The sequence below is a fragment of the Malaclemys terrapin genome, chromosome 13 (assembly GCF_027887155.1).
Source record: "Malaclemys terrapin pileata isolate rMalTer1 chromosome 13, rMalTer1.hap1, whole genome shotgun sequence".
NCBI lineage: Eukaryota > Metazoa > Chordata > Testudines > Emydidae > Malaclemys > Malaclemys terrapin.
In genome coordinates this window covers 3,690,495-3,714,585 of record NC_071517.1, presented here as the reverse complement: position 1 = coordinate 3,714,585, position 24,091 = coordinate 3,690,495, and the positions used below count along the sequence as shown (strand labels likewise).

Below are 24,091 nucleotides of genomic sequence, written 5' to 3'. Positions count from 1 at the left end.
GCCCGGCATGCAATCTGTGAAGTGCCCAGGCCCTCGAGCAGACAGCAGGCTGACGGCATGCTGTGCTCAGCGACGGGGCAGCAGGCCCTGGGCAAATCAGGGCTGAGCATCAGGAGATCTGCATCCCAGCTCTGCCAGCAGCTCACTGGGCAAATCACCACTCTGCTCGTGACTTGGTTTCCCCATCCCTAAAACGGGGGTACTGATGCTTCCTGATCTCCCCCAGGGGTTAACCCGTTAATGGCTATAAAGTGCTTTGAGATCCCTGAAGGGCAAGTGCTGGGTTTGGGCACAGGGTTCTGCTGCAAACAGCTGCACAAGCTGCCTGGCTCTAGTCCCTTGGGGCCCAAGTGCCCCCTGCCTTCCAGCCGGTGTGGGCGTTTCCTGGGGCACAGCTGCTGTCGGACACTGGCACCGGTGGGGCGAACGGTGCGGCGGCATTTCACGCCCCCGATGCCCAGGTGGGAGCAATCACCCAGCAGCAGAGGGGCGGCAAATCGGGCCCCTTGGCTTCTAACTCCGGGCCCCACGAACCCAGGCACCAGCCCTGGAGGCTCTGGGTGTGACTCGCCCGCACTAGAAGCCAGGAGTCCAGGCTCCCAGTGCCAGGCGTCTCTCCCTTGCTCGGCTACACGAGTGTATTGACTCAGCAGGGCGGGCGGCATTAGCCCCACAATCTGAGCCCTTCATTTGGCTAAGAAAACAGAGCTGCATTTACTAATCCCGTGACCTTTCCTGCCGCTCGCAGCTCACCATGAGAGAAGCCGGTTGTTTGATCTGGAGCTCCCAGCGACATTAACACGGCCAGTGACGCGCTTTTCTAACCCGTGTCTGCGGGCAGGGCAGGGGCGGGATGGGCCTGTTGTGCGGGGGGGACGGTTCTGGTGTCGCTCCCATCAGCAGAGCAGCTGGCGGGAAGTGGCAGAAGGCGGCAGGGTCTCACCCGCGAGCCAGGGCAGTGAAGGGAAAGGCTCCCCCGATCAGGCTGCTGGGTGGAGCCTTCGGGGAAGCTCCCAGCGCTGGTGGCCGGGGCAGGCACCACGCCACGCCCAGGGACCCCAGGAGCACGGTGCGCACCCCGACGCTGGCTCCCCTGGGTTTGGAGTCACTGGCTGAGCCACTTTCTGCCCTAACACCAGTGTTAGGGGGTGCAGGGAGAGGCCTGGCCAGCCGTGACATGAACCATAATAACTAGGGCAAAAGCTGAAGGAGATCCCTGGCCCTCCACCAGTGTATCCAGGCACACCTCCAGCAGAGCGGCGCAGGTCTACCCCAGCCACGGGCCAGGCCCTCTGGCTCTACAGCCACGGGGGTGCAAGCTGCAGACAGGGAAGGCGAAACGCCCTCGTCTCCCGTACCCAGGCACAGCTCCCGGGCTCCCAGCGCTGCACCTCTGTTTTTGAGACCAGGGCGGCTCAGAGCCAGCCCCCTTGGTTCCCAGCACCTTGTCCCCAGCCGGGTGAGTCTGGGGGCCGCTCCTCCCGCACCGCGGCCTCCGTGGCACCACATCCCCCTATGCCAGGCCAAGCAGCCCCACTGGGCGTCAGCTCCTGCCCTGCCTGCAGGGGCGCTCACCTGAGTCTGATTTCTTGGCATACTTCTTGCTCTGCCCGCGGATGATGAGGATGAAGACCAGCAGGAGGATGAAGATGAGCCCGACCAAGGCGATGACCACCAGGAACCACCACTCCTCGTAGAAGGGGTTGGCTTTCTGGGCTGGAAGGCAGCCGTGGAGAGCAGGGGGTCACCCACCCACCCTGCCGGCTCACACCCTGGGCCTGTCCTGGGTGCTGGCGGGGCTTGGAGCTTGTTTGTGTGTTGGGATGGGACCTGTCTCATCCCGGGGACCCTTCCTCTGCTCCTGGGGAACCCCAATAGACTTGCAAACAACAGACCTGCTTCAACTGGGGGGCTGGGATAGCGGAGGGCTGGGAGTGGGGGGCATTGGCAGAGCAAGGGGGAGAGTCCAGGGCTGGGTGAGCTGGGGGCTGTGGGTTGGGAGTGAGGGGCACCGGCAGTGTTTGTGGGGAGGGAAGGGGAATCACAGTACGGTGACTGCCAGGTGTCCTGGCCGTATCCGCCCATTTTCAGGCAGTGGAACAGAGCTGCCCAGAGCTTTCTTGTTTCCAAGAAAGCCGGTGCCTGTGCACATGGAGAGATCACCCCCTTCCCAGGAGGGGCTGCTCCAGTGCCCTTTAACTCAGCCCCCCACTCTCCAGCCCAGGCCCCTACCCCCAGTACGCTGACCACACCTGCTGCCCCCCACCTCCTCTGCTGCTGGTTTCCCCAAGTGCCAGATCCCCTCCCTTCCTGGCCCCCCAGCCTGGGCTGCAGGGAGGGGGGTACATTAGGTGGGACAGGCCAGGAGAGCAGCCCGGGGTACGTCCCCCCAGCCCCAGCACCTGAGACAGAAGGGGAGGGTGCACTGGGCGTCCCGTAGCCATAGTCATTGACGGCGATGACCCGGAAGTCGTAGCTGACCCCCTGCTTGAGGATGTCCATGCTGAAGGTGTAGGAGGTCACCTCCCTGGGGATGTCCTTGATGAGGATGTCCCACAGCCCCTCATCTGGAAGAGAGGAGAGACGCCCAGCTCGGTTAGGGGAGGGAGCAGCCTAGAGAGCAGGGAGTGGGTGCATGGAGAGGGCAGCGGGCAGCAAGTTCCCAGCCCCAAGCGATGGGTGCAAAGGTCCTGGCTGAATGGCACACAGAGCATGGGGGTCTGGAGTCAGCACCTTGGGGCAGCCTAGTTCCCCTGAGCAATCCTTCCCCCTGCGCTCTGGGCGCCTGGCCCTCCTTCCCTCCCACGCTCTGTACGTCTGGCCCTCCTTCCCTCCCGCGCTCTGGGCGCCTGGCCCTCCTTCCCTCCCACGCTCTGTACGGCTGGCCCTCCTTCCCCCCGCGCTCTGTGTGCCGAGGCGTCCCACAGCGCGCTGCCCCACTCCCCCACCTGCGGCTCTCTGTGCGTGTCTGGTGTGCGTGGCACCGGTGGGGTTACAAAAGCAGGGCTGCCCTGGCCGTGGTTCTGCCAGGCGAAGGGGCTGGGGAACCCAGGTAGAACCCAGTAGAACCTGCCTGGCTTAACCCAGTTCGGTCCCGCACTGTAGAAAGGCCCCACGTGGGTTAGCATGGGTTACCTCAGCCTCCCTGGCTGGCGTCTGTCCACATCACCCACTGCAGCAACCTCGCAGGCCCTGGGGAGGTGCTTGGGGGTGCCCGCAGGGCCTGGTCCTGCCTGGGGCCCCAGGGACAGCCCAGGTGCCTTGCTAGGCCACCAGCCCATGTCCTGCCCTGCAGGGATGGCAGCTGCGGGGCAGAGCTGGGCCCAGCGTTCCTGACAGGCCAATGGCGGGGGGAGGGGAGGAGCAATGCAGGGGGGTGGGGGAGCATATGGTACCTGAGGGCCGGGCCTCGATGACGTATCGGGTGATGGGCCCCTTGCCGGGATCCCCATTCGCCCAGTGGATCGTGATGGCTGAGCCGTACCGGGAGATGAAGGGCTCGCCCGGTGGTCCGGGGGCACCTGGGAAACCAGAGGAAAAGACGCAATCACGGGGAGAAAAAACACAACCTTCTTCTAACATCGCTGGGGGCGGGGGGGTGGCAGGCCTCTACACAGCCCCCAGCCTGCCTCTCTTCTCAGCCCCCCATGGCTCCAACCCTGACTGCCCATCCAGCCTCCCACTGCATTTGCCCATGGGGCCCTTTGGGTAAGTCCTTCCCGCCGCAGAGATCTCCGCTCGTGGGAATCCCGGGCGGCCCTCCCCCCATCACAAAGCCCCCCCGCCCCCGAGAGGCAGTGTGAGCCTGCGCGGCAGCGCCGTACCTTCCCCCGGCCCTGTGGTGATATTGGCCTCGATCTCGGGCCCGTAGGTGAAGGTTTTGGCCCGGATCTGGAACCGGTATGTCACGCCCTCCGCCAGGTCCTTCACCTTCATCCACAGGGGGCTGTTCCCCTTCACGTCCACCGTCACGATCTTACTCACGCCTGGGGGGCAGAGGGCACGGACGTGGCATGCAGAAAACCTGGCGCCCACCCTCCCTCACAGTGCCAGGACCTGGCGTTGGGGAAGAGAACTGCAAGCCTGATGCTGAGTGTGGCCAAACCAACCCACAGGCCTGTGTGGAGGAGCGACTCCCTGCAGCACAAATCCGGAGTAGCCGGGCTGGCATCTCTGCTCTGGGGACTGGATCCCAGGTCTCTTGCACTATCGCACAGGCTGGCTCCGTTAACACACACCTACCTGGCCCAGCTATTCCCGTATCCTGCCTCCAGTACCCTGCTTTGCAGGAAGCACACAATGCCCCCCGCTAGCTGGCACAGCACGAGCAGGGAGAGCCTTCCTGACCCTGCGGGATCAGCACATGCCCTGAAGCATGCCCTTTGCTTGGCAGAACCCCAGGCCCCTCTGTGCTGTGGGCGGCAAGCAGGGTTTGCAGGATCAAACGACATCCTGCATGGCGCGGGTTCAAAGGAGAAGCCCCCCAGCCCTTGCTCCCTGGGGTCACTGCAGCCCTCCTCCCGAGCTCTCGCTTCACAGTACTTCCTCTGAACCCGACTCTCAGAAGCCCAGGTGGCAGCAGGGAACACTGAGCAGCCATTGTCTCACCGGCCACCCCACCCGCACTCTTTGCTGCGTTCTCAGGCTCTCTCCTGCCCGCTCTGCATGTCTCATCGGCCGCTCGGGGAGGAGGAGGGAGCCAACGCTACCCCTCTTTTGTCTGTCGCTCTGGAACGTAACAGCTCGGGTACGGGAGGTGGTGTGGTGGCAGCGCTGGGCCGGGCTACATGGGGCACTGCAGGGCTGCAGAGAGATGGAGGAGGGAGGCGCTAGACCCCCTCTGAAGACGTGATGCAGGATCATGAGAGCTGGCTGCACCGGGATGTTTTGATCCCGTGAAGATTCCACTGAAGATGCTCTTTGCTCAGTTTTATTTTGGTTTGTTTTTTTTCTGAATCCCTGAAACTTTTCACCAACAAAGGGACTTTGCCAGAATTTCCATTTTGTTGAAAAAAACATTTTCACCATCAAAATGGCAGGAGAGAACGTGCCCCCTCTGCTCCCGCAGCGACACTTCGGGTGCGCTCAGGACCGTGCGTCCTCGTGTATCTCCAAGCCCTTTGCACGGTGACCTACGGGACAAACCCAGGTGCCCTGCAGCCACCTCTGGGGAGGAACCCGGGAACGGTTGTAAAGTGAAGGGCAGCAGAAGGGAACGGCACAAGCGGGAGTTGGGCCGGGACACTGGGCTGGTCCCCAAACCCTTGTGACGTGTGGCAGGGGGCCACAAAGAGATTCTAGCCCGTGCTGCTCAGCACATCCACGTGGCCTGCGGTAAATTTAATCCTTCCCTAGAAACAGATTTTCCTGCCTCCCGGGCTCCTTTGCCAGCTCTGTTTCCCAGCCCCCCAGGAAGTGGAGGCCCCCGACCCCTCATCACACCTCCCCAGCTTTCCCCTCCGCAGCGAATGGCCCTGCCCCACCTCCACCCCACTCCTGCCTGTTCAGCCCAGGGCCCTTACCGTCCACAGGCGTGCAGGGCTCATAGACCAGCCTGTACCCTTCCAGGATGCCGTTGGGCAGCAGAGGTGGCTCCCAGGAGACGTTCACCGAGGTGGTGGTCAGCTCGCTGAACCGGATGGTGCTGGGGGCGCTGGGGGCTGCGAGGAGAAAGCAGAGGGGCTTTGCAGACTTCCCCCGGGCGAGTGAGGAGAGGGGCGTGGATCCCGCTGGCCCCCCTCGCTCCTCGGCCAGCTCGTCCTGGGGTTTGCTGGGTGGGGCGGTTGGCGAGCGAGGCCGTGGGAAAGGGATGGATTCAGTCACACGCCGTCAGCATTAACGGGTGTGTGTCTGTGACCTGCCCAAATTCCCTGCCCCCCCCCCCCGCCCCTGAGCAGGTGTGGGAAGCAGACAGGCAGTCCCTCGGAGCTGGGGGGCGGGGGAAGGACTATGCGAGTTTCTGTTCTGTGTTTGAAAGACTTTGTCCAAGTTTGGGTTACCAGGAGAGACACGCTGGAGGGGGTCACTTGAGGGACTTTTGGACCGAGTGAGTTCTTAAAGGGCCCTCAAGGCGCAGGGCATGCTGGAGCGACCTTGGGCCATGAGGGGGCCCTCAGGAGGTGTCTGCCCGGGGTACAGCGAGTTAGCTGAGAACTCCAAACCCATCCCGCCAGTGCCAAGTCCCCAGTAACACCCCCCTTGCGGGGCTGGACTCCTCCGCCCCCCTGCTTCCCACCACAACTCCAGAAAAGAGCGAGAGACACAAGCGCTCCAGACCCAATCGGAAACAATTGCCAGGCCCCTCTGTGCCTCCCCAGTCTGCAGAGCTCCGCACCCCCAGCGCATCTGAGCTGTGTCTCCTCCTGACACCAGCGCACCTTGCGCCTCTGGTTTCCCTGACGACAAGCTCCCTGCCAAGACACCTCGCACGTCTGGGTTATTTTGGGGAAATGCTACTTCCTGTCTTGACGCGACACCTCGTGGGCGGGCGAGGGGACAAAGGGGTTAATGCCCCCGTTCCCCTTTTGTCCGGGAACAGTCAAGGAGAACGAGGCGTTGTTGCAGTGTGCTCGAAGCCCGCCCGGCACAGCGTCTCTGGGACTTGGTCCCTGAGGCCCCCCACAAAGGCCGAGAGGGGGTGCCTGCCCCAGCGGGGAGCCCCGGAGCTACCTGGGCAGATCCAACACAAAGAACTGGGGTGATTATTTTCAGCCTCCTCCCTGGTGCTGTGTCGAGAAGGCTCCATACCTGGAGCTCTTGGACGCATGGGCTGGTTTATTTCTCGGACGGGAAGGGAGGGCGCCCGGGACTTCAGCAGCCAGGCATCCCCGCAGCATTGCTAACTGCACCCCCACCCCCACCTGGCTTCCATTCCAGCCTGGGGCCAAAAGTGGGACGAGTCTGTCAGGTCTCAACCTAGAAGCACCAAGCAGGAGCACAACTCCTGGCCAGCCTCTGCTCAGGACAGGCCCAGAACACAGAGGGATGTGGTGGCAGCACACAGGGCTTGGCAGAGCTGGGCAGAGGGAGCCCAGGGCTGGGATAAGGTGGGGCAGGGTGGGCTGCAGGTCGGGATGGCGCACGTGGGTCGCTGTGCGATCCCTCCTGCTTCGCGGCCCCATGAGTGAGAGGAGGATGGAGCCCACCTGCCTGCTGCGTCCTGCCCCTGACGGGGGTGCTGCGGGGCCCGTCCCCGGCTGCGTTGAAGGCCGAGACAGTGATCAGGTACGAGGTGTATCCCGTGAGGTTCTTCAGCTTGGCCCCGTTCTCGGGCAGGAAGAGCGTCTTCACCCGCTCCGTGCCATTCTGGCGCTGGGCCTCCCAGAAATAGATCTGCGGGGGGACGGGGAAGACGGGAGCCGGGGTAAGGCCAGGCCCAGTGCTGGCAGGGGCCCGACATAGCTGCTAGGCCCAGGCACTTCCCTTCACAGCCTGCTCCCGGTGCTGACCACCCCGGGCTGGGGCTCCTGGCTCCCCACGCGCAGGCTCAACTTCCCCCAGATCCAGCCTGCCTGGCTTCTCCTTCTGCAGAGCGCACCGGGAAACGGTCCCGCTGTGGCCCCTTGGTGGAGCGACCGGGGCGGTGACTGCTCTGCGGTGGAGGAGACGTAGGGCCGTTTATAGTTAAGGTCCCCTGACCCCCAAGAAAGACCCCTGCCCCATCTTTCAGTGGGACACGTTCAGACACGCTCCAGAAAGAGGAAAGCTCCTACAGCGGTGTAGCCAGGCCGGTGCCCTCTCCTGGGGCTGGTCCAAACAGGAAACGCACCCGCTTGGCACAGGGAAGGGGCAGGGGAGTTCAAACAATTTCTCAAAACCTCCGTGAGGGGATATCGGCTGCAGGTCAAAAGCGGCTTTTCTGGGTTTAACTTAAACGCCTCCTGATCAGTTTCAGGCAAACACCACAAAGCGAAGCGAGTGTGTCCACATGGGGCTTGCACCGGTTTCATTAAGTCCCATTGTCAGCCCCTCGACGATAAAGGCCTGCAGTGTCTGGGTCTGGACAATCCCAGGGTCCAGAGGCGTCTCCATTCCAGAAACCCCCTGTGACGAACTGGGACTGTTCTTAATGTGGTCTTTGAATGCTGAGTGGGGAGTGTTGGCTGGGAAGGCAGGGGAGGTTGGCTAGGATGGTCTGCATTGGGGGATGGGAGACTGGCCTTGAGGGAAGACACGGGAGCATATAACGTGAGAACCCAGGAAGGGGTTAGAGGCCAGGTGACACCTTTGCCCGGGAAACTGAACAAAGGCTGTGCGAGGGGTGGCTGAAGGGAGAGTTTCTGGAGCTGCCTGGAGAGGCAGACAGGGCTCTGACCTCCCAAGGGGGCTGGGATGCCCTGGGACCCCAAGATGGACCTAACTGAGGGGGATCCTGTTGTCTGTGCCTGCAAGACCTATCTTGGACTGTGTTCCTGTTCCTAAATAAACCTTCTGCTTTACTGGCTGGCTGAGAGTCATGGTGAATCGCAGGAAGCCGGGGGTGCAGGGCCTTGTGTCCCCCCACACTCTGTGACACCCCCCGCAGCCCCTCTGGGATCCAAAGGGAGGCCGGGAGCACAGAAGACGCACACACGTCTCTGGCTCTGAGTCGGAGAAGGGGCTTTCCTGCGTCCAGAGGAAAGGGGGGAGCAGGACGTGCCGGCTCCAGGCCACGCTGGGTGGAAAATGTGACCCAGATCCCTTGGCTGAGCCCAGAGACTCAAACGCGGGCTGAGGTCACCCTTGAGCGGTGCCCAAATATCCAGGGAGAGGCTGTACGGTCCCAGCCATCCTGCCCTGGCCCCGCTTCCCTGAGAGCTGCAAAGCCGCTGCCCAGAACCGGGCCTCCGCAGCACACCCCATGGCCTGGGCATGCACCCGTTCTGCCCCCGCCCGCTGACCCAGTATCCCGCAGCGATGCACCCCCACCACACCACGCTCAGGGGCAGGCCAACCCTGGCCTGACGGGGGATGCAATGGGGTGGCCGCCAAGCTGCAAGCTCCCACCCCACTGGGCTGCGGGGCAAAGAAGTCCAGTCCGTGCGGACATGCCAGGTGTCCCCCCACCCCCCGAATCCCAGCTACGCCCTGCTGCAGGGAGCGCCCAGACCCCTGAGAGGGGCGGGAGAAAAGGGCCGGTGTGGGATTGGAAGTGACACCGCGCCACCTGCTGAGCACACCGGGAACTGCGCTCAGCTGTGACGATTCGTGTGTGTGTGTGTGTGTGTGTGTGTGTGTGTGTGTGTGTGTGTGTGTGTGAGATATGATATGATATGATATGATATGATATGATATGCTGCCCTGTAGCTCGGGCTAACCATGCCCACGGCCTCACAGCTGGCCGGGATGCAGCTGCAGGGTGGCTGCATCCCCCATCCCCATCCCCATTCCCTTGCAATCCCGATGCCACTGACTGCTGGCTCCGACGGCCTCGAATCAAACAGGTTCCCTGTGCCTTGTATTCCTGGAGCGCCTTCTACCCGAGCATCTCCCAGCACCGACCAGTTCAACTCAGTCCCTCCTTCACACACCCGGCTCAGTGCTCCTGGCCCCGTTGGCATCAGAGGGAAACTGAGACACGGCTGGTGTTGAGAGGGAAGCCAATGGGAGCTCTGGGTGCCCAGCTCCCCGCAGCGACGTGCCCCTCTGGGTGCTGTGCCGATCGTAACAGCCAGCGGGAGATGGGGGGCCAGTACCTTATAGCCCTGGATGTCACCATTCTGCGCCTCCAGGGGCGGCGGCTCCCACGTGACGTCCAGCTGGGTGGCCGTGGCGGTCTGAACGGCCACATTCTGCGGCGGGGCGGTGGGCACTACAGAAGGAGAGCGAGCTGGGGTGAGAGCGCCCGAGCCCCCTGGCACTCCCGTCTCCCGGCATGGTGGCTGGGGTATGGCGGAAGAAGGGGACAGCCCCTCTTCCATCTGATCGTACCCTCTCCCTGCGGACACCGGGGGTCTCTCCTGCAGCTGCTGTGCTGCCATCCATCACACGGCGTCCTGCTGCTGGCCGGCAGCTGGGGAGCGGGGCAGGCCGTGGGCACAGGCTGGGTCATTGCGGGGAAGCGCAGCCCCGGCTGCTACCCCTCTGAGAGAGGCTCCCTTCGCTCAGCTGGGCAGGGCCCGTGAATTCCCTGGTGTGCGCTGGACGCGGCCCAGGGACGGGGCGGCCCTTAGTGACCAACGGGGGAGCTCGAAGCCTGCCCGGAAGCAGAGATGCCCGCGCAGCCCTGACTCACCCGCCTCGCCTACGAAGACCTCCTGGGGGGGGCTGGAGGGCCCCTCGCCCGCGGCGTTGTACACACTCATGCGGATCTCGTAACGCCTGTGCTTGCTCAGATCTGCAGGGGGTGAGAGGAGGGGAAGTGGGTGCCAGGGAGAGCCGGGCAGGGGCCCATCCACAGGGCCAGGAGTACTCCCTCTCAATAACCCCTTCCCTGCCCCCTCGGGGCTAGGCTGGGCTGTGGGGATGTCCTGTCCTGCTGTGATACCCCAGCCGCAGGGGGCAGCTCTGCCGGTATGTCTGCCCCCCTCCCAGGTACGATGGGGAGCAGTGAAGTGACTAACAGTCGCCCGTCGGTGGAGTGCGGAGGGGGCCCGTAGGTGGTCGCTGGAATGCGGGGGTGGGTGGGGGGGAAGTCAGGAGGGGAGCGACACGCAGACGGACAGACGAGCCCCGAAGCAGAGAGCGGAGACTTACTGTCCAGTTGATGGTGCGTGAGGTCGGCTCCGGTCAGGTTCCGCACGGCGTACCCTGCTGCGGGCGTGGAGAGGGAGCGCAGGGGAGAGCGGTCAATGGGGTTAGTCACACACAGACAGAACAAGCAGGGCGGATGCCCCGCGGAGCATGGAGTGGCGGGACGGCTGCCAGGGCTAGCGCAGGGGGCAGCGTTGGTTAGCGGGCAGGGGGAAGAAACCTTCACTGCTGCCACCGGGGGTACAGAGGAGCTGGAGCTGGGGAATGCCCTGGAGTGACAGGAGCTGGTTGTGCCCTGCTGTGTGAGTACGCCCCTGGGACTGCCCTCACACGGCTTCCTGCCTCCCTGGCCCCGGCATGCCCGGTCTCTGCCCCTCAGCCTTAGCTCCTCTGGCACTTCCATTAGCCCAGCTGGCAGTACCAGGCTGCCTGCTACCCACTTAGCACTGGGTGGCCTCTGCCCTACCATCCCACTCCCCTTCTCCACTCCCAGGGCATGGGCTGCAGCCCTCCCCAGTGGTGCAGCTCCTCTGCGTAGCAGCCTGGGCATTAACCGGTGCCAGCAGGGAGCGCGCAGCACAGTGCCAGGGTCGGCGCCATGATCAGAGATGACTGACAGGCCTCAGCACAGCAACCCTGGGACTTGGGGGCTGGGGCTGCTCTCAGGGGGGCTTTAGCATAAGTCTGGGGAGAATCTCAGCCCCTGGCCAACTCCCCTGGCCTCTGCCTGCCCCGGGCCCCCGGCCCTTCTGTTAAGCATACAAGAGACTTCGCAAACAGGGAAAAGGGGAAAAAAGCACCAGGTCAAATTTCAGGCTCTCCCCAGCTAACCACGTCCTTCTCAAGCCGTGAGTGCCCTGATTGCTCCTGACCTCGTAGCCCTCTCCAGGTCCCCCCGCCCAGCAGAAAGCAGACCCCCCCCCTTGGCGTCAGCACTCACACCACCAGCCATGGCACCCCCCCTGGAGGGTGACGCTGCCCCGAGCCCCGCGGGACACGCCGGCACAGGACAGCTCCTGGAGCTCGGCTCGGTGCGCGGGAGGCTCTGGGGCCAGCCGGCTGGTGTTCACACGCAGAGCGCTCGGGGGGGCTGCAAGGCAGGGCTGGGGTGCGGCTGGGCGTCACGGAGAGCCCCATGGGCCAGGGCGAGAGGAATCCCCACCCGACGTCCCCTCCCCCCTGTCTGCGTTCCCAGGGGACGCTGTTCCTGCCCCCCGCAGGAGCCGAATAAGGGCACTCACGGGTGAGCTCCGTCCACTTGGCGCCGGGGCTGCTGATGCTGCGCATGGTGAAGCCGCGCAGCCCGTCGTAGACCAGCTCGCGGTAGCGGATCCGGAAACCCAGCAGGATCCCATTGATCTTGTCCTCGTTGGGGGGCTGCATGCGGGGGACAGGAGCCAAGAGGCGGGTGCAGTCAGGGAGGGGCAGCCCACGGAGACGGTGCCTTTCATATCGATGTGCACGGCGCTGCCCGCTCCCGGAGCCTGCGCTGCCCTCACCCCTCTGTGGGATTTCCTCCTTCGCTCGCTGCCCCCCGCCGCGCCCTGCTGCAAGGAGGCTCCCTACAGCCAGGGCGGGCCCTGGGGTCCCTGCAGAGCCCAGTCCTGGGGTGAGGAGGGATCAATCCTGAGAGGTGCAAGGTACCTTCGCAGCGCTCCCAGCCCCTGCAGGTCCCCAGAGCCCACTGGGGAGCAGCAGTACCCACTGGGGCTAGCCTGCTTCTGGCCCCTCTCTGCAGCAGGCACTCAGCGCCCAGAATGCCGGCATCCTACTTGACCAACAGCGGCATGCGGGAGCTCTGGAGCGGATGCAGCGCTGGGCGGCACAGCTGCAGGGTGGCGGGGAGCCAGTGGGGCCCTGCCCAGAGAGAGCAGTGCGGCCAGGAACAGAGGGCAAGGGGATCTGCAGTGCCGAGGGGACACAGCTCCCAGGCCCTCCCGGGAGTCAAGCCGCTGTCTTACAGAGATGGGCGGGGGCAGCGCGGTGCCGCACGGTACCTGCCAGCGGATCAGGACGGAGGTGGTGGTGTGAGGCGTGACCGAGAGGATGGTGGGGGCTTCCTCTGGGGCTGAGGACAGAAGAAACACAGGTGAGATGCTGAGAGGCACGAGGGTCCCTGGCTCCAGACTCCGGCTCCCTTCCTGCGCAGCTCAGGGGGTTGGAGCCGTCCGCATGGTCGCTGGTTCAAATCCCCGCCACTGCTGGGAAGGGTGAGCCGATGGGCCCACGTGACCAACCCCCACCTTGCCCCAAAGAGCACCAGCTGGCCCCCTGGCCGAGCACTGGACGGACCCCCTCACTCCGTAGACAAGGCTCCAGCCTGGAGTGCGCTGGGAGCCATGACCCAGCGTGGGCTGCACCCTGCCCCTGAAGAGACAAGGCCAGCTCCGGTGGCCTTCAGCCTCCGTGTGCCACGTCTCCCATGCCTTCCCGGTGCCGGGGCTGAGCCTGGCTAGCAATGGGGCACCAGCCCAGGCCCGCGGGGAAGGGGGACTGACCGGCCTGCAGGGTGGTGAGTGACTCCGACTCCTGGCTGTATTCGCTGTCCCCAATGTCGTTGGTCGCCTTGATGCGGAACTTGTAGGAGGTGAAGGGCTTCAACCTGGGCCAGGAGGGGAAGGGGAAGGGCGTGAGGCACCGGGTCCAGGGTATGAAATGGCGCAGCGTTGCTTTGGCCAGGCCGTGGGGGAATGAGATCGCCCAAGGAGCGTCACAAAGCCATTCTCCTCGTTTCAGGTGGGGAAACTGAGGCACAGAACGGTGCCTAAGGTCGGTGGCAGAGCCGGGAATAAAAGCCAGTCCTCCTGACTCCCAGCCCAGTGCCCCCACGACACGCTGCCTCTCGCCTGCCTCACCCTGCCACAGACCCTACCAGGCCTTGCCCGGTTCAAAGGCCCCACCTCACCTGTCCACGACGAAGGAGGTGGCATTGTGGCTGACGGAGGCGGAGTGCAGTGTCCACTCGCCAGCCGGCAGCTCGCGGGTCTGCACGGTGTAGTACCGGACCGGGGAGAGGCCGTCGCTGCCCGGCTCCCAGCACAGCAGCACACTGCGGGCCTTCACGTCCTCCTGCTGCACCACGGGCTTGCTGGGGGGCTGCGGGCGGTCTGAGGAGGAGGAGAGGGGCGTGAGGGCTTGGCCCCATCCCCCCGCGGGCAGGGCCTGAGTTCCATGCCTGTGGCTGGCTCGGAGCAGTGCCCGCCCCTGCCCCCCCCCAGCCCCGGCACGGTTACCTCTCTTCTCGGTGGTCACCACCAGCGCCTCGGCCGCCTCGCCCCAGCCTTTGCGGGTCTGCGCCGTGATGCGGAAGAGGTAGGTCGACTCTGGCTGCAGGCCGGCGGCCGTGTACTGGCGGGCGCTGGGGTTGAGCACCTCCACGGTGGCGGCGTTGGCGCTGGTGGTGTTCAGGCGGTGGGTGATCTGGTACGCTGCGGAGAAGGAGGATGGAGGCGGTCAGCAAGTGCCGGGCAAGGGGGCAGAAAGGCTGCTCCAGGAGACGCGGGATGGAGCCAGGACTGGCCAGGGGGACGCGTGGGCCCAGCTCCCACCTCAGGGTCTGGCCCTAGGGCCTGCCCGGGAGGTGACCCCAGCCGGGGGGCTGGCTTCCCTGCCTCAGGCTGGATGAGATGTTTGCAATTGGCCCTTCGGGGCTCACTGTCCATGTGTCCCCGCAGCGGGAAGATGGCGCCCGTGCCCAGCCCATCTCGGTGCCAGCAGGGCTGGGCTCGGGCCAGCGAGAAGGGGAGGGGATGGGGCTCGCCAGCTCTGCGGTTTATCAGGGGAGCAGCTCGGGCGAATCCGGGGACCGAGGCTGCTGGCTCCTGGAGTAGCTGGTACAGCAGCTGCCATTCCCCCAGCGAGACCATGCCATGCAGAGCACTGGTGGGCCCCCAGCACGTCCCTCCCCCCGCAGGGCTCAGCTCAGCTCCATCCCCCGGCCCCAGCCCTGTCGCTCACACACACAGCTGCACAAAGCAACGTCACACCCTCCTGCTGCCAAGCATCCCTAGCGCGGCCCCCACCTTGGGGTCCCGGGACCGTTACCCGCATGCCAGGGCGCTCGGAGAAGTGCTTACCTAGAATGATGCCGTTAGGCGCGGATGGAGGCTGCCAGATCAGCCGGACTGAGGTGGTCCTCACTTCTGGGAAGAGGATGCCCACTGGGGGCCCGGGCACTGGGACAGGACAAGAGCAGAGGGCACGCTGGGTGACAGGCAAACAGAGCCCTCGGCCGGAGCAAACGGGGAACGGAGCCCGTCCCAACCCAGCGGTGGGGGAGCCCGCTGGCCAAACCCCGACGCTAGCGACCGCTGGGCCTCCATCGCACAACTCTTCCGGGTGCACCTGGGTGCAAACGCCCCACAGGGCACCCGGGCGACAGGGGAACGGTGCTTCCCTCCTTCGGGAGCCGTCCCGCTGAAAACTGCCCACGACCTGTCTCTGACTGGCGGAGCAGAAAGACTCCCACACGCACACGCGTGGACTTAAGGACAGAGACACCCCCACTTAGAGAGAAACACCACCCCTCCCTCCACACCCTTAAGGACACCCTCCCCACACCCACCACCACGCACCCTGTTAGGGACCCCCCATCCATACACACCCCCTTAGGGGCATGCACATCCCCTCCTCAGCATTCCCCGGGGGCACACACGAGCAAATACACACACGCGTGCATGGGGGCCCAGATACACAGTCAGGAATGCTCTCTTCTGACCTGTTACGTCCCCTCGTTGTATTTCTAGGGCTGGCACCCCCACCCCCGTCTGCCGGAGCCTCCAAGGACAGGCAGAGAGAAGGGAAGGCTGTCCGCACGGAGCGTGGCGAGGGCCGACCAGACGCCGTTTTCTCCCCATCCCAGCGTGATGGGGGCACTACCCCTTTCACAGACTGGCCCTCGTTTCTGTCCGGCCTCACCCCGTGTGTCACCCGCCGCGAGGGCCCCCCGGTTCAAGCTCCCCCGTCAGCGGGAATGGGTGGGGAGGAGCGGCGCCTACCGTCGTCCAGAGTCCTCTCCAGGATGGGCGGGGAGCTGGGTGCGCCGTCTCCGATCCGGGTGAAGGCCAGCACACGGATCTCATACAGCACGTACTTGCCCAGGCCCGCGAGCTGGGCGCTGCGGGAGGCGTTCCCCTCCGCCGGCCAGAACCGGGCCCGCGCGTCCGAGTCCTTCTCCTTGTACACGACCTGGAACAGCCCACGTGAAACCCACAGAGCCACCCCACGGCTGCCCTGCCATGCCAGCCGAGCCCACTTCCCAGGCTGAATGGGGCCCGGGCGCACGACGGCCTCAGTTCACAGCCCCATCTAGGTCACCAGGGGACACCTGCTCTGGCCCCACGTGAGAGTGCCACGCCGCACGCAGGGCAGCCTCTCCCCAAGGGACTGCCACGGCAGGAGCATCCACAGGCATGTTTCAGGGAGCCCAAGAGTGGAATAGCCACGGGCTACAGGACTGGGGGAGCAGGGGGCCGTGGGTTGGGATTGAGGGGCAGGGGCAGAGCTGGTGGTGGAGAGCCCAGGGCTGGCATAGCAGGGGGGTTGTGGATTGGGATTGAGGGACACCGCTGGTGGTGGGGAGCCCAGGGGTTGTGGATTGGGATTGAGGGACACCGCTGGTGGGGAGGAGCCCAGGGCTGCGTCACAGGGGCTGTGGGTGGGGTTGAGGGGCACCAGCCCAGCTATTCAGAGGGGGCGGCTGGGTCCGAACAAGGGATCACACAGGATGACACCCACCTTGTAGCCAAGGATGAGCCCGTTGCGATCTGCCTCAGGGATCTCGTTCCATCGGACCAGCATGCTGCTGGAGGTGGTGGCCAGCGCAGACACGTTGGTGGGGCCGGACGAGGGGACTGGCGAGGGGAGAAGAAAGGGAGGTCAGAAGCCGGCCCGGCTGCTCCCCGTGGCAGTGGGGCCGGGCAGGGCACACCCAGGCAGGGGGCAGTGGGCAGCCGGGCATAGGAGACGGCGGGAGGTACCTGACTCCCTGGTACGCCCCAGCACGACGTGGCTCCAGGGCCCGGCCCCGATGGCGTTGAAGGCCTGCACCTGCACACGGTACTCCGTCCACTCCTCCAGGTCCTCGATGGTGTATTCCCGCTCCACCCGGTCATGGATCACGTGCGCCACCGTCCTGCCCCGCCCGTCCGCCCGCGTGTACCGCAGCCTGTAGCCCACCGACTCCGGGTTCCCGTTGTACTCCAGCTCCGGGAGCGGCTGGGGAGGGGAGGACGCTCAGCACCAGCCCTCCACCCGCTAACAAACGTACCCTCCCCCACACCTAGCAGAGCCCCGGCTAACCCACGTACCCTCCCCCACACCCAGCACAGCCTCTGCTAACCCACGTATCCTCCCCCACACCCAGCACAGCCCCCGCTAACAAACGTACCCTCCCCCCCACCCAGCAAAGCCCCCGCTAACCCACGTACCCTCCCCCACACCCAGCACAGCCCCCCGCTAACCCACGTACCCTCCCCCACACCCAGCACAGCCCCCGCTAACAAACATACCCTCCCCCACACCCAGCACAGCCCCCGCTAACAAACGTACCTTCCCCAACCTAACCGCTCCCCACATAGCCTACACAGCCCCCAACTAATCTGTACAAGCCTCGCCTCCCTTCTGGACTCCTCACACAGCCCCCCATTCATCCATGTTCACCCCCTCACCAAACCCAGCGCTGCCCACACTAACCTGTGTGCAGGCTCCCCCCTCACTGCCCACCCCCACTGCAATGCACAGCCAGGCTGCTTCCACCCCCTCCCCACCCCGGGAAGACAGTGGCTAACACTGCATTAAACAGGGCTGCAGCCCCCAGACCCTGTGACTGCCGTTTTCTCCCTGCTTCATTCCCGGCTCCTCACTCAAGGGAGCGCCCCGGGTAGACGTGGTGGCAGTGCCCATCCCGGGCAGGGGGTGGGCACAGGCCTGGGGTTTCCAGGACGCGCCCCGTGGTCACTCACCATCCAGCGCAGCCACAGGCTGGTCTCGCTGGCCGTCCGCAGGGTGACGTTGGCGGGCGCCATGTCCGGGGGAGCCTGCAGGGTCTGCATCCTCCTGGAGGGCACGCTGGGCGGGCTGGTGCCCACGATGTTCACCTGCCGCAGGCGGAAGCTGCGAGGAGCGGAGCCGAGTCACCGTGGGCAGGGAGAGGACTCAGGAGGGCTGGGGACACCCCCCAAGCTCCTGACCCGGCGCTACAATACAACCCCCACCCCTGTCAGTGCAAAGCTCAGGGCGCCCCACCATCAACGCTGAACCCATGCTGTGCTCCGGGGGACACTAGGGGGCGCTGCTGCTGGGGAAAGGTTCAACCACACCTGGGACCCAGAGTTCCCCTCCCTGATGCTCTCGGGCTCCGCTACCTCCCCTGGTGGGGGCTGACGCTGGAGGTACGGTGCTAAGGGAGGAGAGGCTCTGCCCAGCCCCTCTAGGGATACCCATCTTTGGCAGAGGAAAGCCCAGCGCCCAATGGGCTGAGAAGATCCATTAGGGCCAGGTAGGGGGACCAGACAGCAAGTATGAAAAATCAGGACGGGGGTGAGGGGTAATAGGAACCTATATAAGAAAAAGACTCCAAAATCGGGACTGTCTCTATAAAATCGGAACATCTGGTCACCCTAGGGCCAGGCCCCCTTGCTACCCAGGGTGGGCGCCAGCTGCCTGCCGGGCGCGGAGGGGGGTTGTAGCAGCCATGGCACTCACCAAGCGCTGGTCCCCAGCACCCACCTGTAGTACATGTACGGGTGGAGGTTGGGCACCTCCATGGAGCGGGCGTCGGGATCGTTGGCCAGCTGGTGAATAAGCTCCCACTCCTCGTTCTCGCCGATTTGACCCACCTGTGGACAAGGGGGTGGCGTGAGGGGCAGTGGTGCTGCCTGCGCTGCACATGGGCCGTGCCGGTCGCTCCTGTCGGTGCAATGTCCCAGCCCAAGGTGGCGGAGGCCGAGAGCTCCCAAGTGCAAGGTGCTGTACACCCCCCAATAGGCCTGGATTCCCCGGCTCCTTCACCTCCCCCTCCAGAGACCCCTCACCTGAGCTTCCACCAGCCAGCGGGAAATGGAGGTCTTCCCGTCGTAGCCCGGCCTGAACTGGAGTGTGACGGAGCGCGGGCCGATGTTGGAGATGCCCAGATTGGTCGGCGCACCGGGGAGCTCTGCAGGGAGAGGACAGGATGGGAGGGGACGTCCTGTCGTGGGGCCGGGGGGCAAGTGTGGCCGGCCTTCCCCCTCCCATCAATGCCCACACCTGGGCACCCGCGCCTGTGGCAGCAGTGGGGGGGACCGTAGGGGAGAAAGGCGCAGCCACCGGAGCATCATGCCCACACCCAGGCAGCCCTCGGGGCAGAGTCACCCCTAGCACGAGCTCCTGCTCTGTGCTGCTCGGGCCCAACCTGACCCCCTGCTCCAGCACGTTCTTCGTGGGGTGCCCTCCACCCAGGGCAGCTGGACGGTGGTGATGGGAGCAGAAGGGGGCTGGGAGCCGGGTTTACCTGGAGGGACCCCGGAGGAGATGGTGGAGGAGGACAGCTGGCCCTGCCCCTTGGATGTCATGGCGGCCACTTCGATGGTGTAGGTGGTGAGGGCGGTGAGGCCGGTGACGCGGTACTCCAGGGTGACGTTGGGCAGGTAGTGCGTCACCCGTGTGTTGGTGCGGTTGTATTCCTCCCAGGAGATCCGGTAGCCTGCAAAACACAAGACAGCCACATGCACACGGGCGGGTCACACTCAGCCCCTCACTGCGGGAACCTCCCCTTCGCCCCCCCGGGGGAGACACCCTTCAACTTGCCCGCACTCCTCCCCAGGCTACCGCGTGGGCCCCAGCCAGTGCAGTGCCACCCTCATGCTTTGCTGGCAGAGGGGCCTCACTTCCCAGATCCCCCCAGCAGCCTGACAGCCCAGCGCAAGGGGCCACTAGCCAGAGGCCGAAAGGCAGAGCCAGCTCCTTGAGTCAATGCTGGTCCCTTCTGCCCCACACCCCTCGCTTGCCAACCCCTCTGCGGTTCGGGATGTTCAAGCTGCCTGGGGGGGGGGGAGGGGGGGGGTTGGGAAGGTCCCACCCGCCGGCTCTTGCCCCGAATTCTCCACCAAGTGTTCGCCACGGAGCCAGTTCCCCACCATCGTCCACAGCAACATCCGCCCGGTGTAGCGGGCGCTGCCCCGGCCACACCAGCGCCTCCTTGGCACGCCGTGACGTGGAGGGAGCCAGACGTGGCTGGGATGCGGAGGATGGGGCCGAGAGGAGCGGGGTGGAAATGGGGTAACTGAAGCACTCCAGGAGAACGGCAGAAGCTGCAAGGACTTTAGGCCTCCCGCATGTGGGAAGGAAGGTGCAGGTGGCTAGGGAGACAGGACTGTCCTGCAGCACAGAGTGCGTTCCCGGTTGCAGCCTTGGGCAGCGCCAGGCTGCAGCTCAGCTGGGCCGGGGGAGGCTCCGGCAAGCTGCCCCCCGGGAGCCCCTTACCGGTCAAGATGCCGTTCTTCTCCAGGGGCTCCTGCCAGCTGACCTTCAGCGACGTGTCCAGGATGTCGCTGAAGCTGAGGTGCCCCACGGGGCCAGGCGCTGCCCAAAAAACCCCAACGCCAAGAGTTAGAGTGGAGCAAACTGTACATCTCAGCACCCCCTGTGCGGCCAGGCCGAGGTGAGCTAGGGCGAGCCAGGGACTCCCCAGGGCGCTGGCCAGTGAGAGTGAGCAGGGTTCTCCCCGGAGTATCCCCCAGGGTGAGCTGGAGTGAGCAGGGGTCTCCCCGGGGTATTCCCGACGGTGAGTTGGAGTGAGCGGGGGTCTCCCTAGGGTATCCCCCACGGGGAGTTGGAGCGAGAAGGGGTCTCCCCCATGGGGAGTTGGGGCTCTCCCTGGGGTATCCCCCATGGGGAGTTGGAGCGAACGGGGGTCTCCCTGGGATATCCCCCATGGGGAGTTGGAGCGAACGGGGGTCTCCCTGGGATATCCCCCATGGGGAGTTGGAGCAAGCAGGGGGTATCCCCGGGGTATCCCCCAGGGGGAGTTGGAGCGAGCAGGGGTCTCCCCCATGGGGAGTTGGGGCTCTCCCTGGGGTATCCCCCAGGGGGAGTTGGAATGAGTGGGGGGTATCCCTGGGGTATCCCCCAGGGGGAGTTGGAGCGAGCAGGGGTCTCCCTGGGATATCCCCCATGGGGAGTTGGAGTGAGTGGGGGGTATCCCTGGGGTATCCCCCAGGGCGAGTTGGAGCGAGCAGGGGTCTCCCCAGGGTATCCCCCACGGGGAGTTGGAGCGAGAAGGGGTCTCCCCCATGGGGAGTTGGAGCGAACGGGGGTCTCCCTGGGGTATCCCCCAGGGGGAGTTGGCGCGAGAAGGGGGTATCCCCCATGGGGAGTTGGAGCGAACGGGGGTCTCCCCGGGGTATCCCCCAGGGGGAGTTGGAGCGAGCAGGGGTCTCCCTGGGGTATCCCCCATGGGGAGTTGGGGCTCTCCCTGGGATATCCCCCATGGGGAGTTGGAGGGAACAGGGGGTATCCCCGGGGTATCCCCCAGGGGGAGTTGGAGCGAGCAGGGGGTATCCCCGGGGTATCCCCCATGGGGAGTTGGAGCGAGCAGGGGGTATCCCCGGGGTATCCCCCATGGGGAGTTGGAGCGAGCAGGGGTCTCCCCCATGGGGAGTTGGGGCTCTCCCCGGGGTATCCCCCATGGGGAGTTGGAGCGAACGGGGGTCTCCCCGGGGTATCCCCCACGGGGAGTTGGAGCGAGAAGGGGTCTCCCCCATGGGGAGTTGGGGCTCTCCCCGGGGTATCCCCCATGGGGAGTTGGAGCGAGCAGGGGGTATCCCCGGGGTATCCCCCAGGGGGAGTTGGAGCGAGCAGGGGGTATCCCCGGGGTATCCCCCATGAGGAGTTGGAGCGAACGGGGGTCTCCCCGGGGTATCCCCCAGGGGGAGTTGGAGCGAGCAGGGGTCTCCCTGGGATATCCCCCATGGGGAGTTGGAGTGAGTGGGGGGTATCCCTGGGGTATCCCCCAGGGGGAGTTGGAGCGAGCAGGGGTCTCCCCAGGGTATCCCCCACGGGGAGTTGGAGCGAGAAGGGGTCTCCCCCATGGGGAGTTGGAGTGAACGGGGGTCTCCCCGGGGTATCCCCCAGGGGGAGTTGGAGCGAGCAGGGGTCTCCCTGGGGTATCCCCCATGGGGAGTTGGGGCTCTCCCTGGGATATCCCCCAGGGGGAGTTGGAGCGAGCAGGGGTCTCCCCAGGGTATCCCCCACGGGGAGTTGGAGCGAGAAGGGGTCTCCCCCATGGGGAGTTGGAGTGAACGGGGGTCTCCCCAGGGTATCCCCCACGGGGAGTTGGAGCGAGAAGGGGTCTCCCCCATGGGGAGTTGGAGCGAACGGGGGTCTCCCTGGGGTATCCCCCAGGGGGAGTTGGCGCGAGAAGGGGGTATCCCCCATGGGGAGTTGGAGCGAACGGGGGTCTCCCCGGGGTATCCCCCAGGGGGAGTTGGAGCGAGCAGGGGTCTCCCTGGGGTATCCCCCATGGGGAGTTGGGGCTCTCCCTGGGATATCCCCCATGGGGAGTTGGAGCGAGCAGGGGGTATCCCCGGGGTATCCCCCATGGGGAGTTGGAGCGAGCAGGGGGTATCCCCGGGGTATCCCCCATGGGGAGTTGGAGCGAGCAGGGGTCTCCCCCATGGGGAGTTGGGGCTCTCCCCGGGGTATCCCCCATGGGGAGTTGGAGCGAACGGGGGTCTCCCCGGGGTATCCCCCACGGGGAGTTGGAGCGAGAAGGGGTCTCCCCCATGGGGAGTTGGGGCTCTCCCCGGGGTATCCCCCATGGGGAGTTGGAGCGAGCAGGGGGTATCCCCGGGGTATCCCCCAGGGGGAGTTGGAGCGAGCAGGGGGTATCCCCGGGGAATCCCCCATGAGGACTTGGAGCGAACGGGGGTCTCCCCGGGGTATCCCCCAGGGGGAGTTGGAGCGAGCAGGGGTCTCCCTGGGATATCCCCCATGGGGAGTTGGAGTGAGTGGGGGGTATCCCTGGGGTATGCCCCAGGGGGAGTTGGAGCAAGCAGGAGTCTCCCCAGGGTATCCCCCACGGGGAGTTGGAGCGAGAAGGGGTCTCCCCCATGGGGAGTTGGAGCGAACGGGGGTCTCCCTGGGGTATCCCCCAGGGGGAGTTGGCGCGAGAAGGGGAGCGAACGGGGGTCTCCCCGGGGTATCCCCCAGGGGGAGTTGGAGCGAGCAGGGGTCTCCCTGGGGTATCCCCCATGGGGAGTTGGGGCTCTCCCTGGGATATCCCCCATGGGGAGTTGGAGGGAGCAAGGGGTATCCCCGGGGTATCCCCCAGGGGGAGTTGGAGCGAGCAGGGGATATCCCCGGGGTATCCCCCATGGGGAGTTGGAGCGAGCAGGGGTCTCCCCCATGGGGAGTTGGAGGGAGCAAGGGGTATCCCCGGGGTATCCCCCAGGGGGAGTTGGAGCGAGCAGGGGGTATCCCCGGGGTATCCCCCATGGGGAGTTGGAGCGAACGGGGGTCTCCCCGGGGTATCCCCCACGGGGAGTTGGAGCGAGAAGGGGTCTCCCCCATGGGGAGTTGGGGCTCTCCCCGGGGTATCCCCATGGGGAGTTGGAGCGAACGGGGGTCTCCTCGGGGTATCCCCCATGGGGAGTTGGAGCGAGCAGGGGGTATCCCCGGGGTATCCCCCATGGGGAGTTGGAGCGAACGGGGGTCTCCCCGGGGTATCCCCCATGGGGAGTTGGAGCGAGCGGGGGTATCCCCGGGGTATCCCCCATGGGGAGTTGGAGCGAGCAGGGGGTATCCCCGGGGTATCCCCCAGGGGGAGTTGGAGCGAACGGGGGTGTCCCCGGGGTATCCCCCAGGGGGAGTTGGAGCGAGCAGGGGGTATCCCCGGGGTATCCCCGGCCCAGGGGGAGTTGGAGGGAGCAGGGGGTATCCCCGGGGTATCCCCCAGGGGGAGTTGGAGCGAGCAGGGGTATCCCCGGGGTATCCCCCATGAGGAGTAGGGGCAGGTTCTAGGGCCCAGGCCCCTGGCTCTGCAGGCGCTTCTGGGGGCTGGGCTGCGCGCCCCACCCTGTGTCACAAGGGAATGCAAGGCCTCCCCGTACCGTCCTCGTGGGTGCGCACCAGCTGCGGCGGGCTGCGCGGGCCGTCGCCCGGCGTGGTGAAGCACAGCACGGAGGTGAAGTACTCTGTGAACTTCTTCAGGCCCCCGATGTAGCCCACGTGGATGCTGTCCTGGAAGTTGGGCCTCACCGTCACCATGGTCACCTCCTCTGCCTGCTCCGGCTCCCACGCGATCAGCTAGGGGGGCAAAACAACAGGGTCACAGCCCCACGTGGTGGGGAGAACCAGCCCTCAGCCCCACGGCTGCCCCCTCAGCAGCCTCTCCTCCAAAGGACGGGTGGGTGGGTGACGGAAACGCCCGGGGTGTCCACTG

The 24,091-nt window shown here is 65.5% G+C and overlaps 1 protein-coding gene across 6 annotated transcripts in view; it reads right to left on the bottom strand.

Annotated features, from left to right (window-relative positions):
- Positions 1–24,091, bottom strand: part of SDK2 (sidekick cell adhesion molecule 2) — a 157,601-nt gene that overhangs the window by 8,166 nt on the left and 125,344 nt on the right. For 3 of the 6 annotated variants that reach the window (XM_054047856.1, XM_054047857.1, XM_054047861.1), the window contains exons 19-42: positions 23,760–23,955; positions 20,134–20,232; positions 19,163–19,354; positions 18,705–18,826; positions 18,400–18,509; positions 17,634–17,784; positions 16,650–16,887; positions 16,408–16,523; positions 15,669–15,858; positions 14,748–14,846; positions 13,905–14,099; positions 13,577–13,778; positions 13,170–13,273; positions 12,669–12,739; positions 11,913–12,048; positions 10,675–10,731; positions 10,214–10,315; positions 9,675–9,790; positions 7,146–7,332; positions 5,523–5,660; positions 3,825–3,986; positions 3,396–3,521; positions 2,403–2,567; positions 1,576–1,716 (exon numbers count right to left, since the gene is read on the bottom strand). In XM_054047856.1, coding sequence (XP_053903831.1) covers positions 1,576–1,716; positions 2,403–2,567; positions 3,396–3,521; positions 3,825–3,986; positions 5,523–5,660; positions 7,146–7,332; positions 9,675–9,790; positions 10,214–10,315; positions 10,675–10,731; positions 11,913–12,048; positions 12,669–12,739; positions 13,170–13,273; positions 13,577–13,778; positions 13,905–14,099; positions 14,748–14,846; positions 15,669–15,858; positions 16,408–16,523; positions 16,650–16,887; positions 17,634–17,784; positions 18,400–18,509; positions 18,705–18,826; positions 19,163–19,354; positions 20,134–20,232; positions 23,760–23,955 — 3,415 coding nt within the window. The remainder of the gene's footprint in view (positions 1–1,575; positions 1,717–2,402; positions 2,568–3,395; positions 3,522–3,824; positions 3,987–5,522; positions 5,661–7,145; positions 7,333–9,674; positions 9,791–10,213; positions 10,316–10,674; positions 10,732–11,912; positions 12,049–12,668; positions 12,740–13,169; positions 13,274–13,576; positions 13,779–13,904; positions 14,100–14,747; positions 14,847–15,668; positions 15,859–16,407; positions 16,524–16,649; positions 16,888–17,633; positions 17,785–18,399; positions 18,510–18,704; positions 18,827–19,162; positions 19,355–20,133; positions 20,233–23,759; positions 23,956–24,091) is intronic. The other 3 variants (XM_054047862.1, XM_054047863.1, XM_054047860.1) reach the window with 2 other exon arrangements.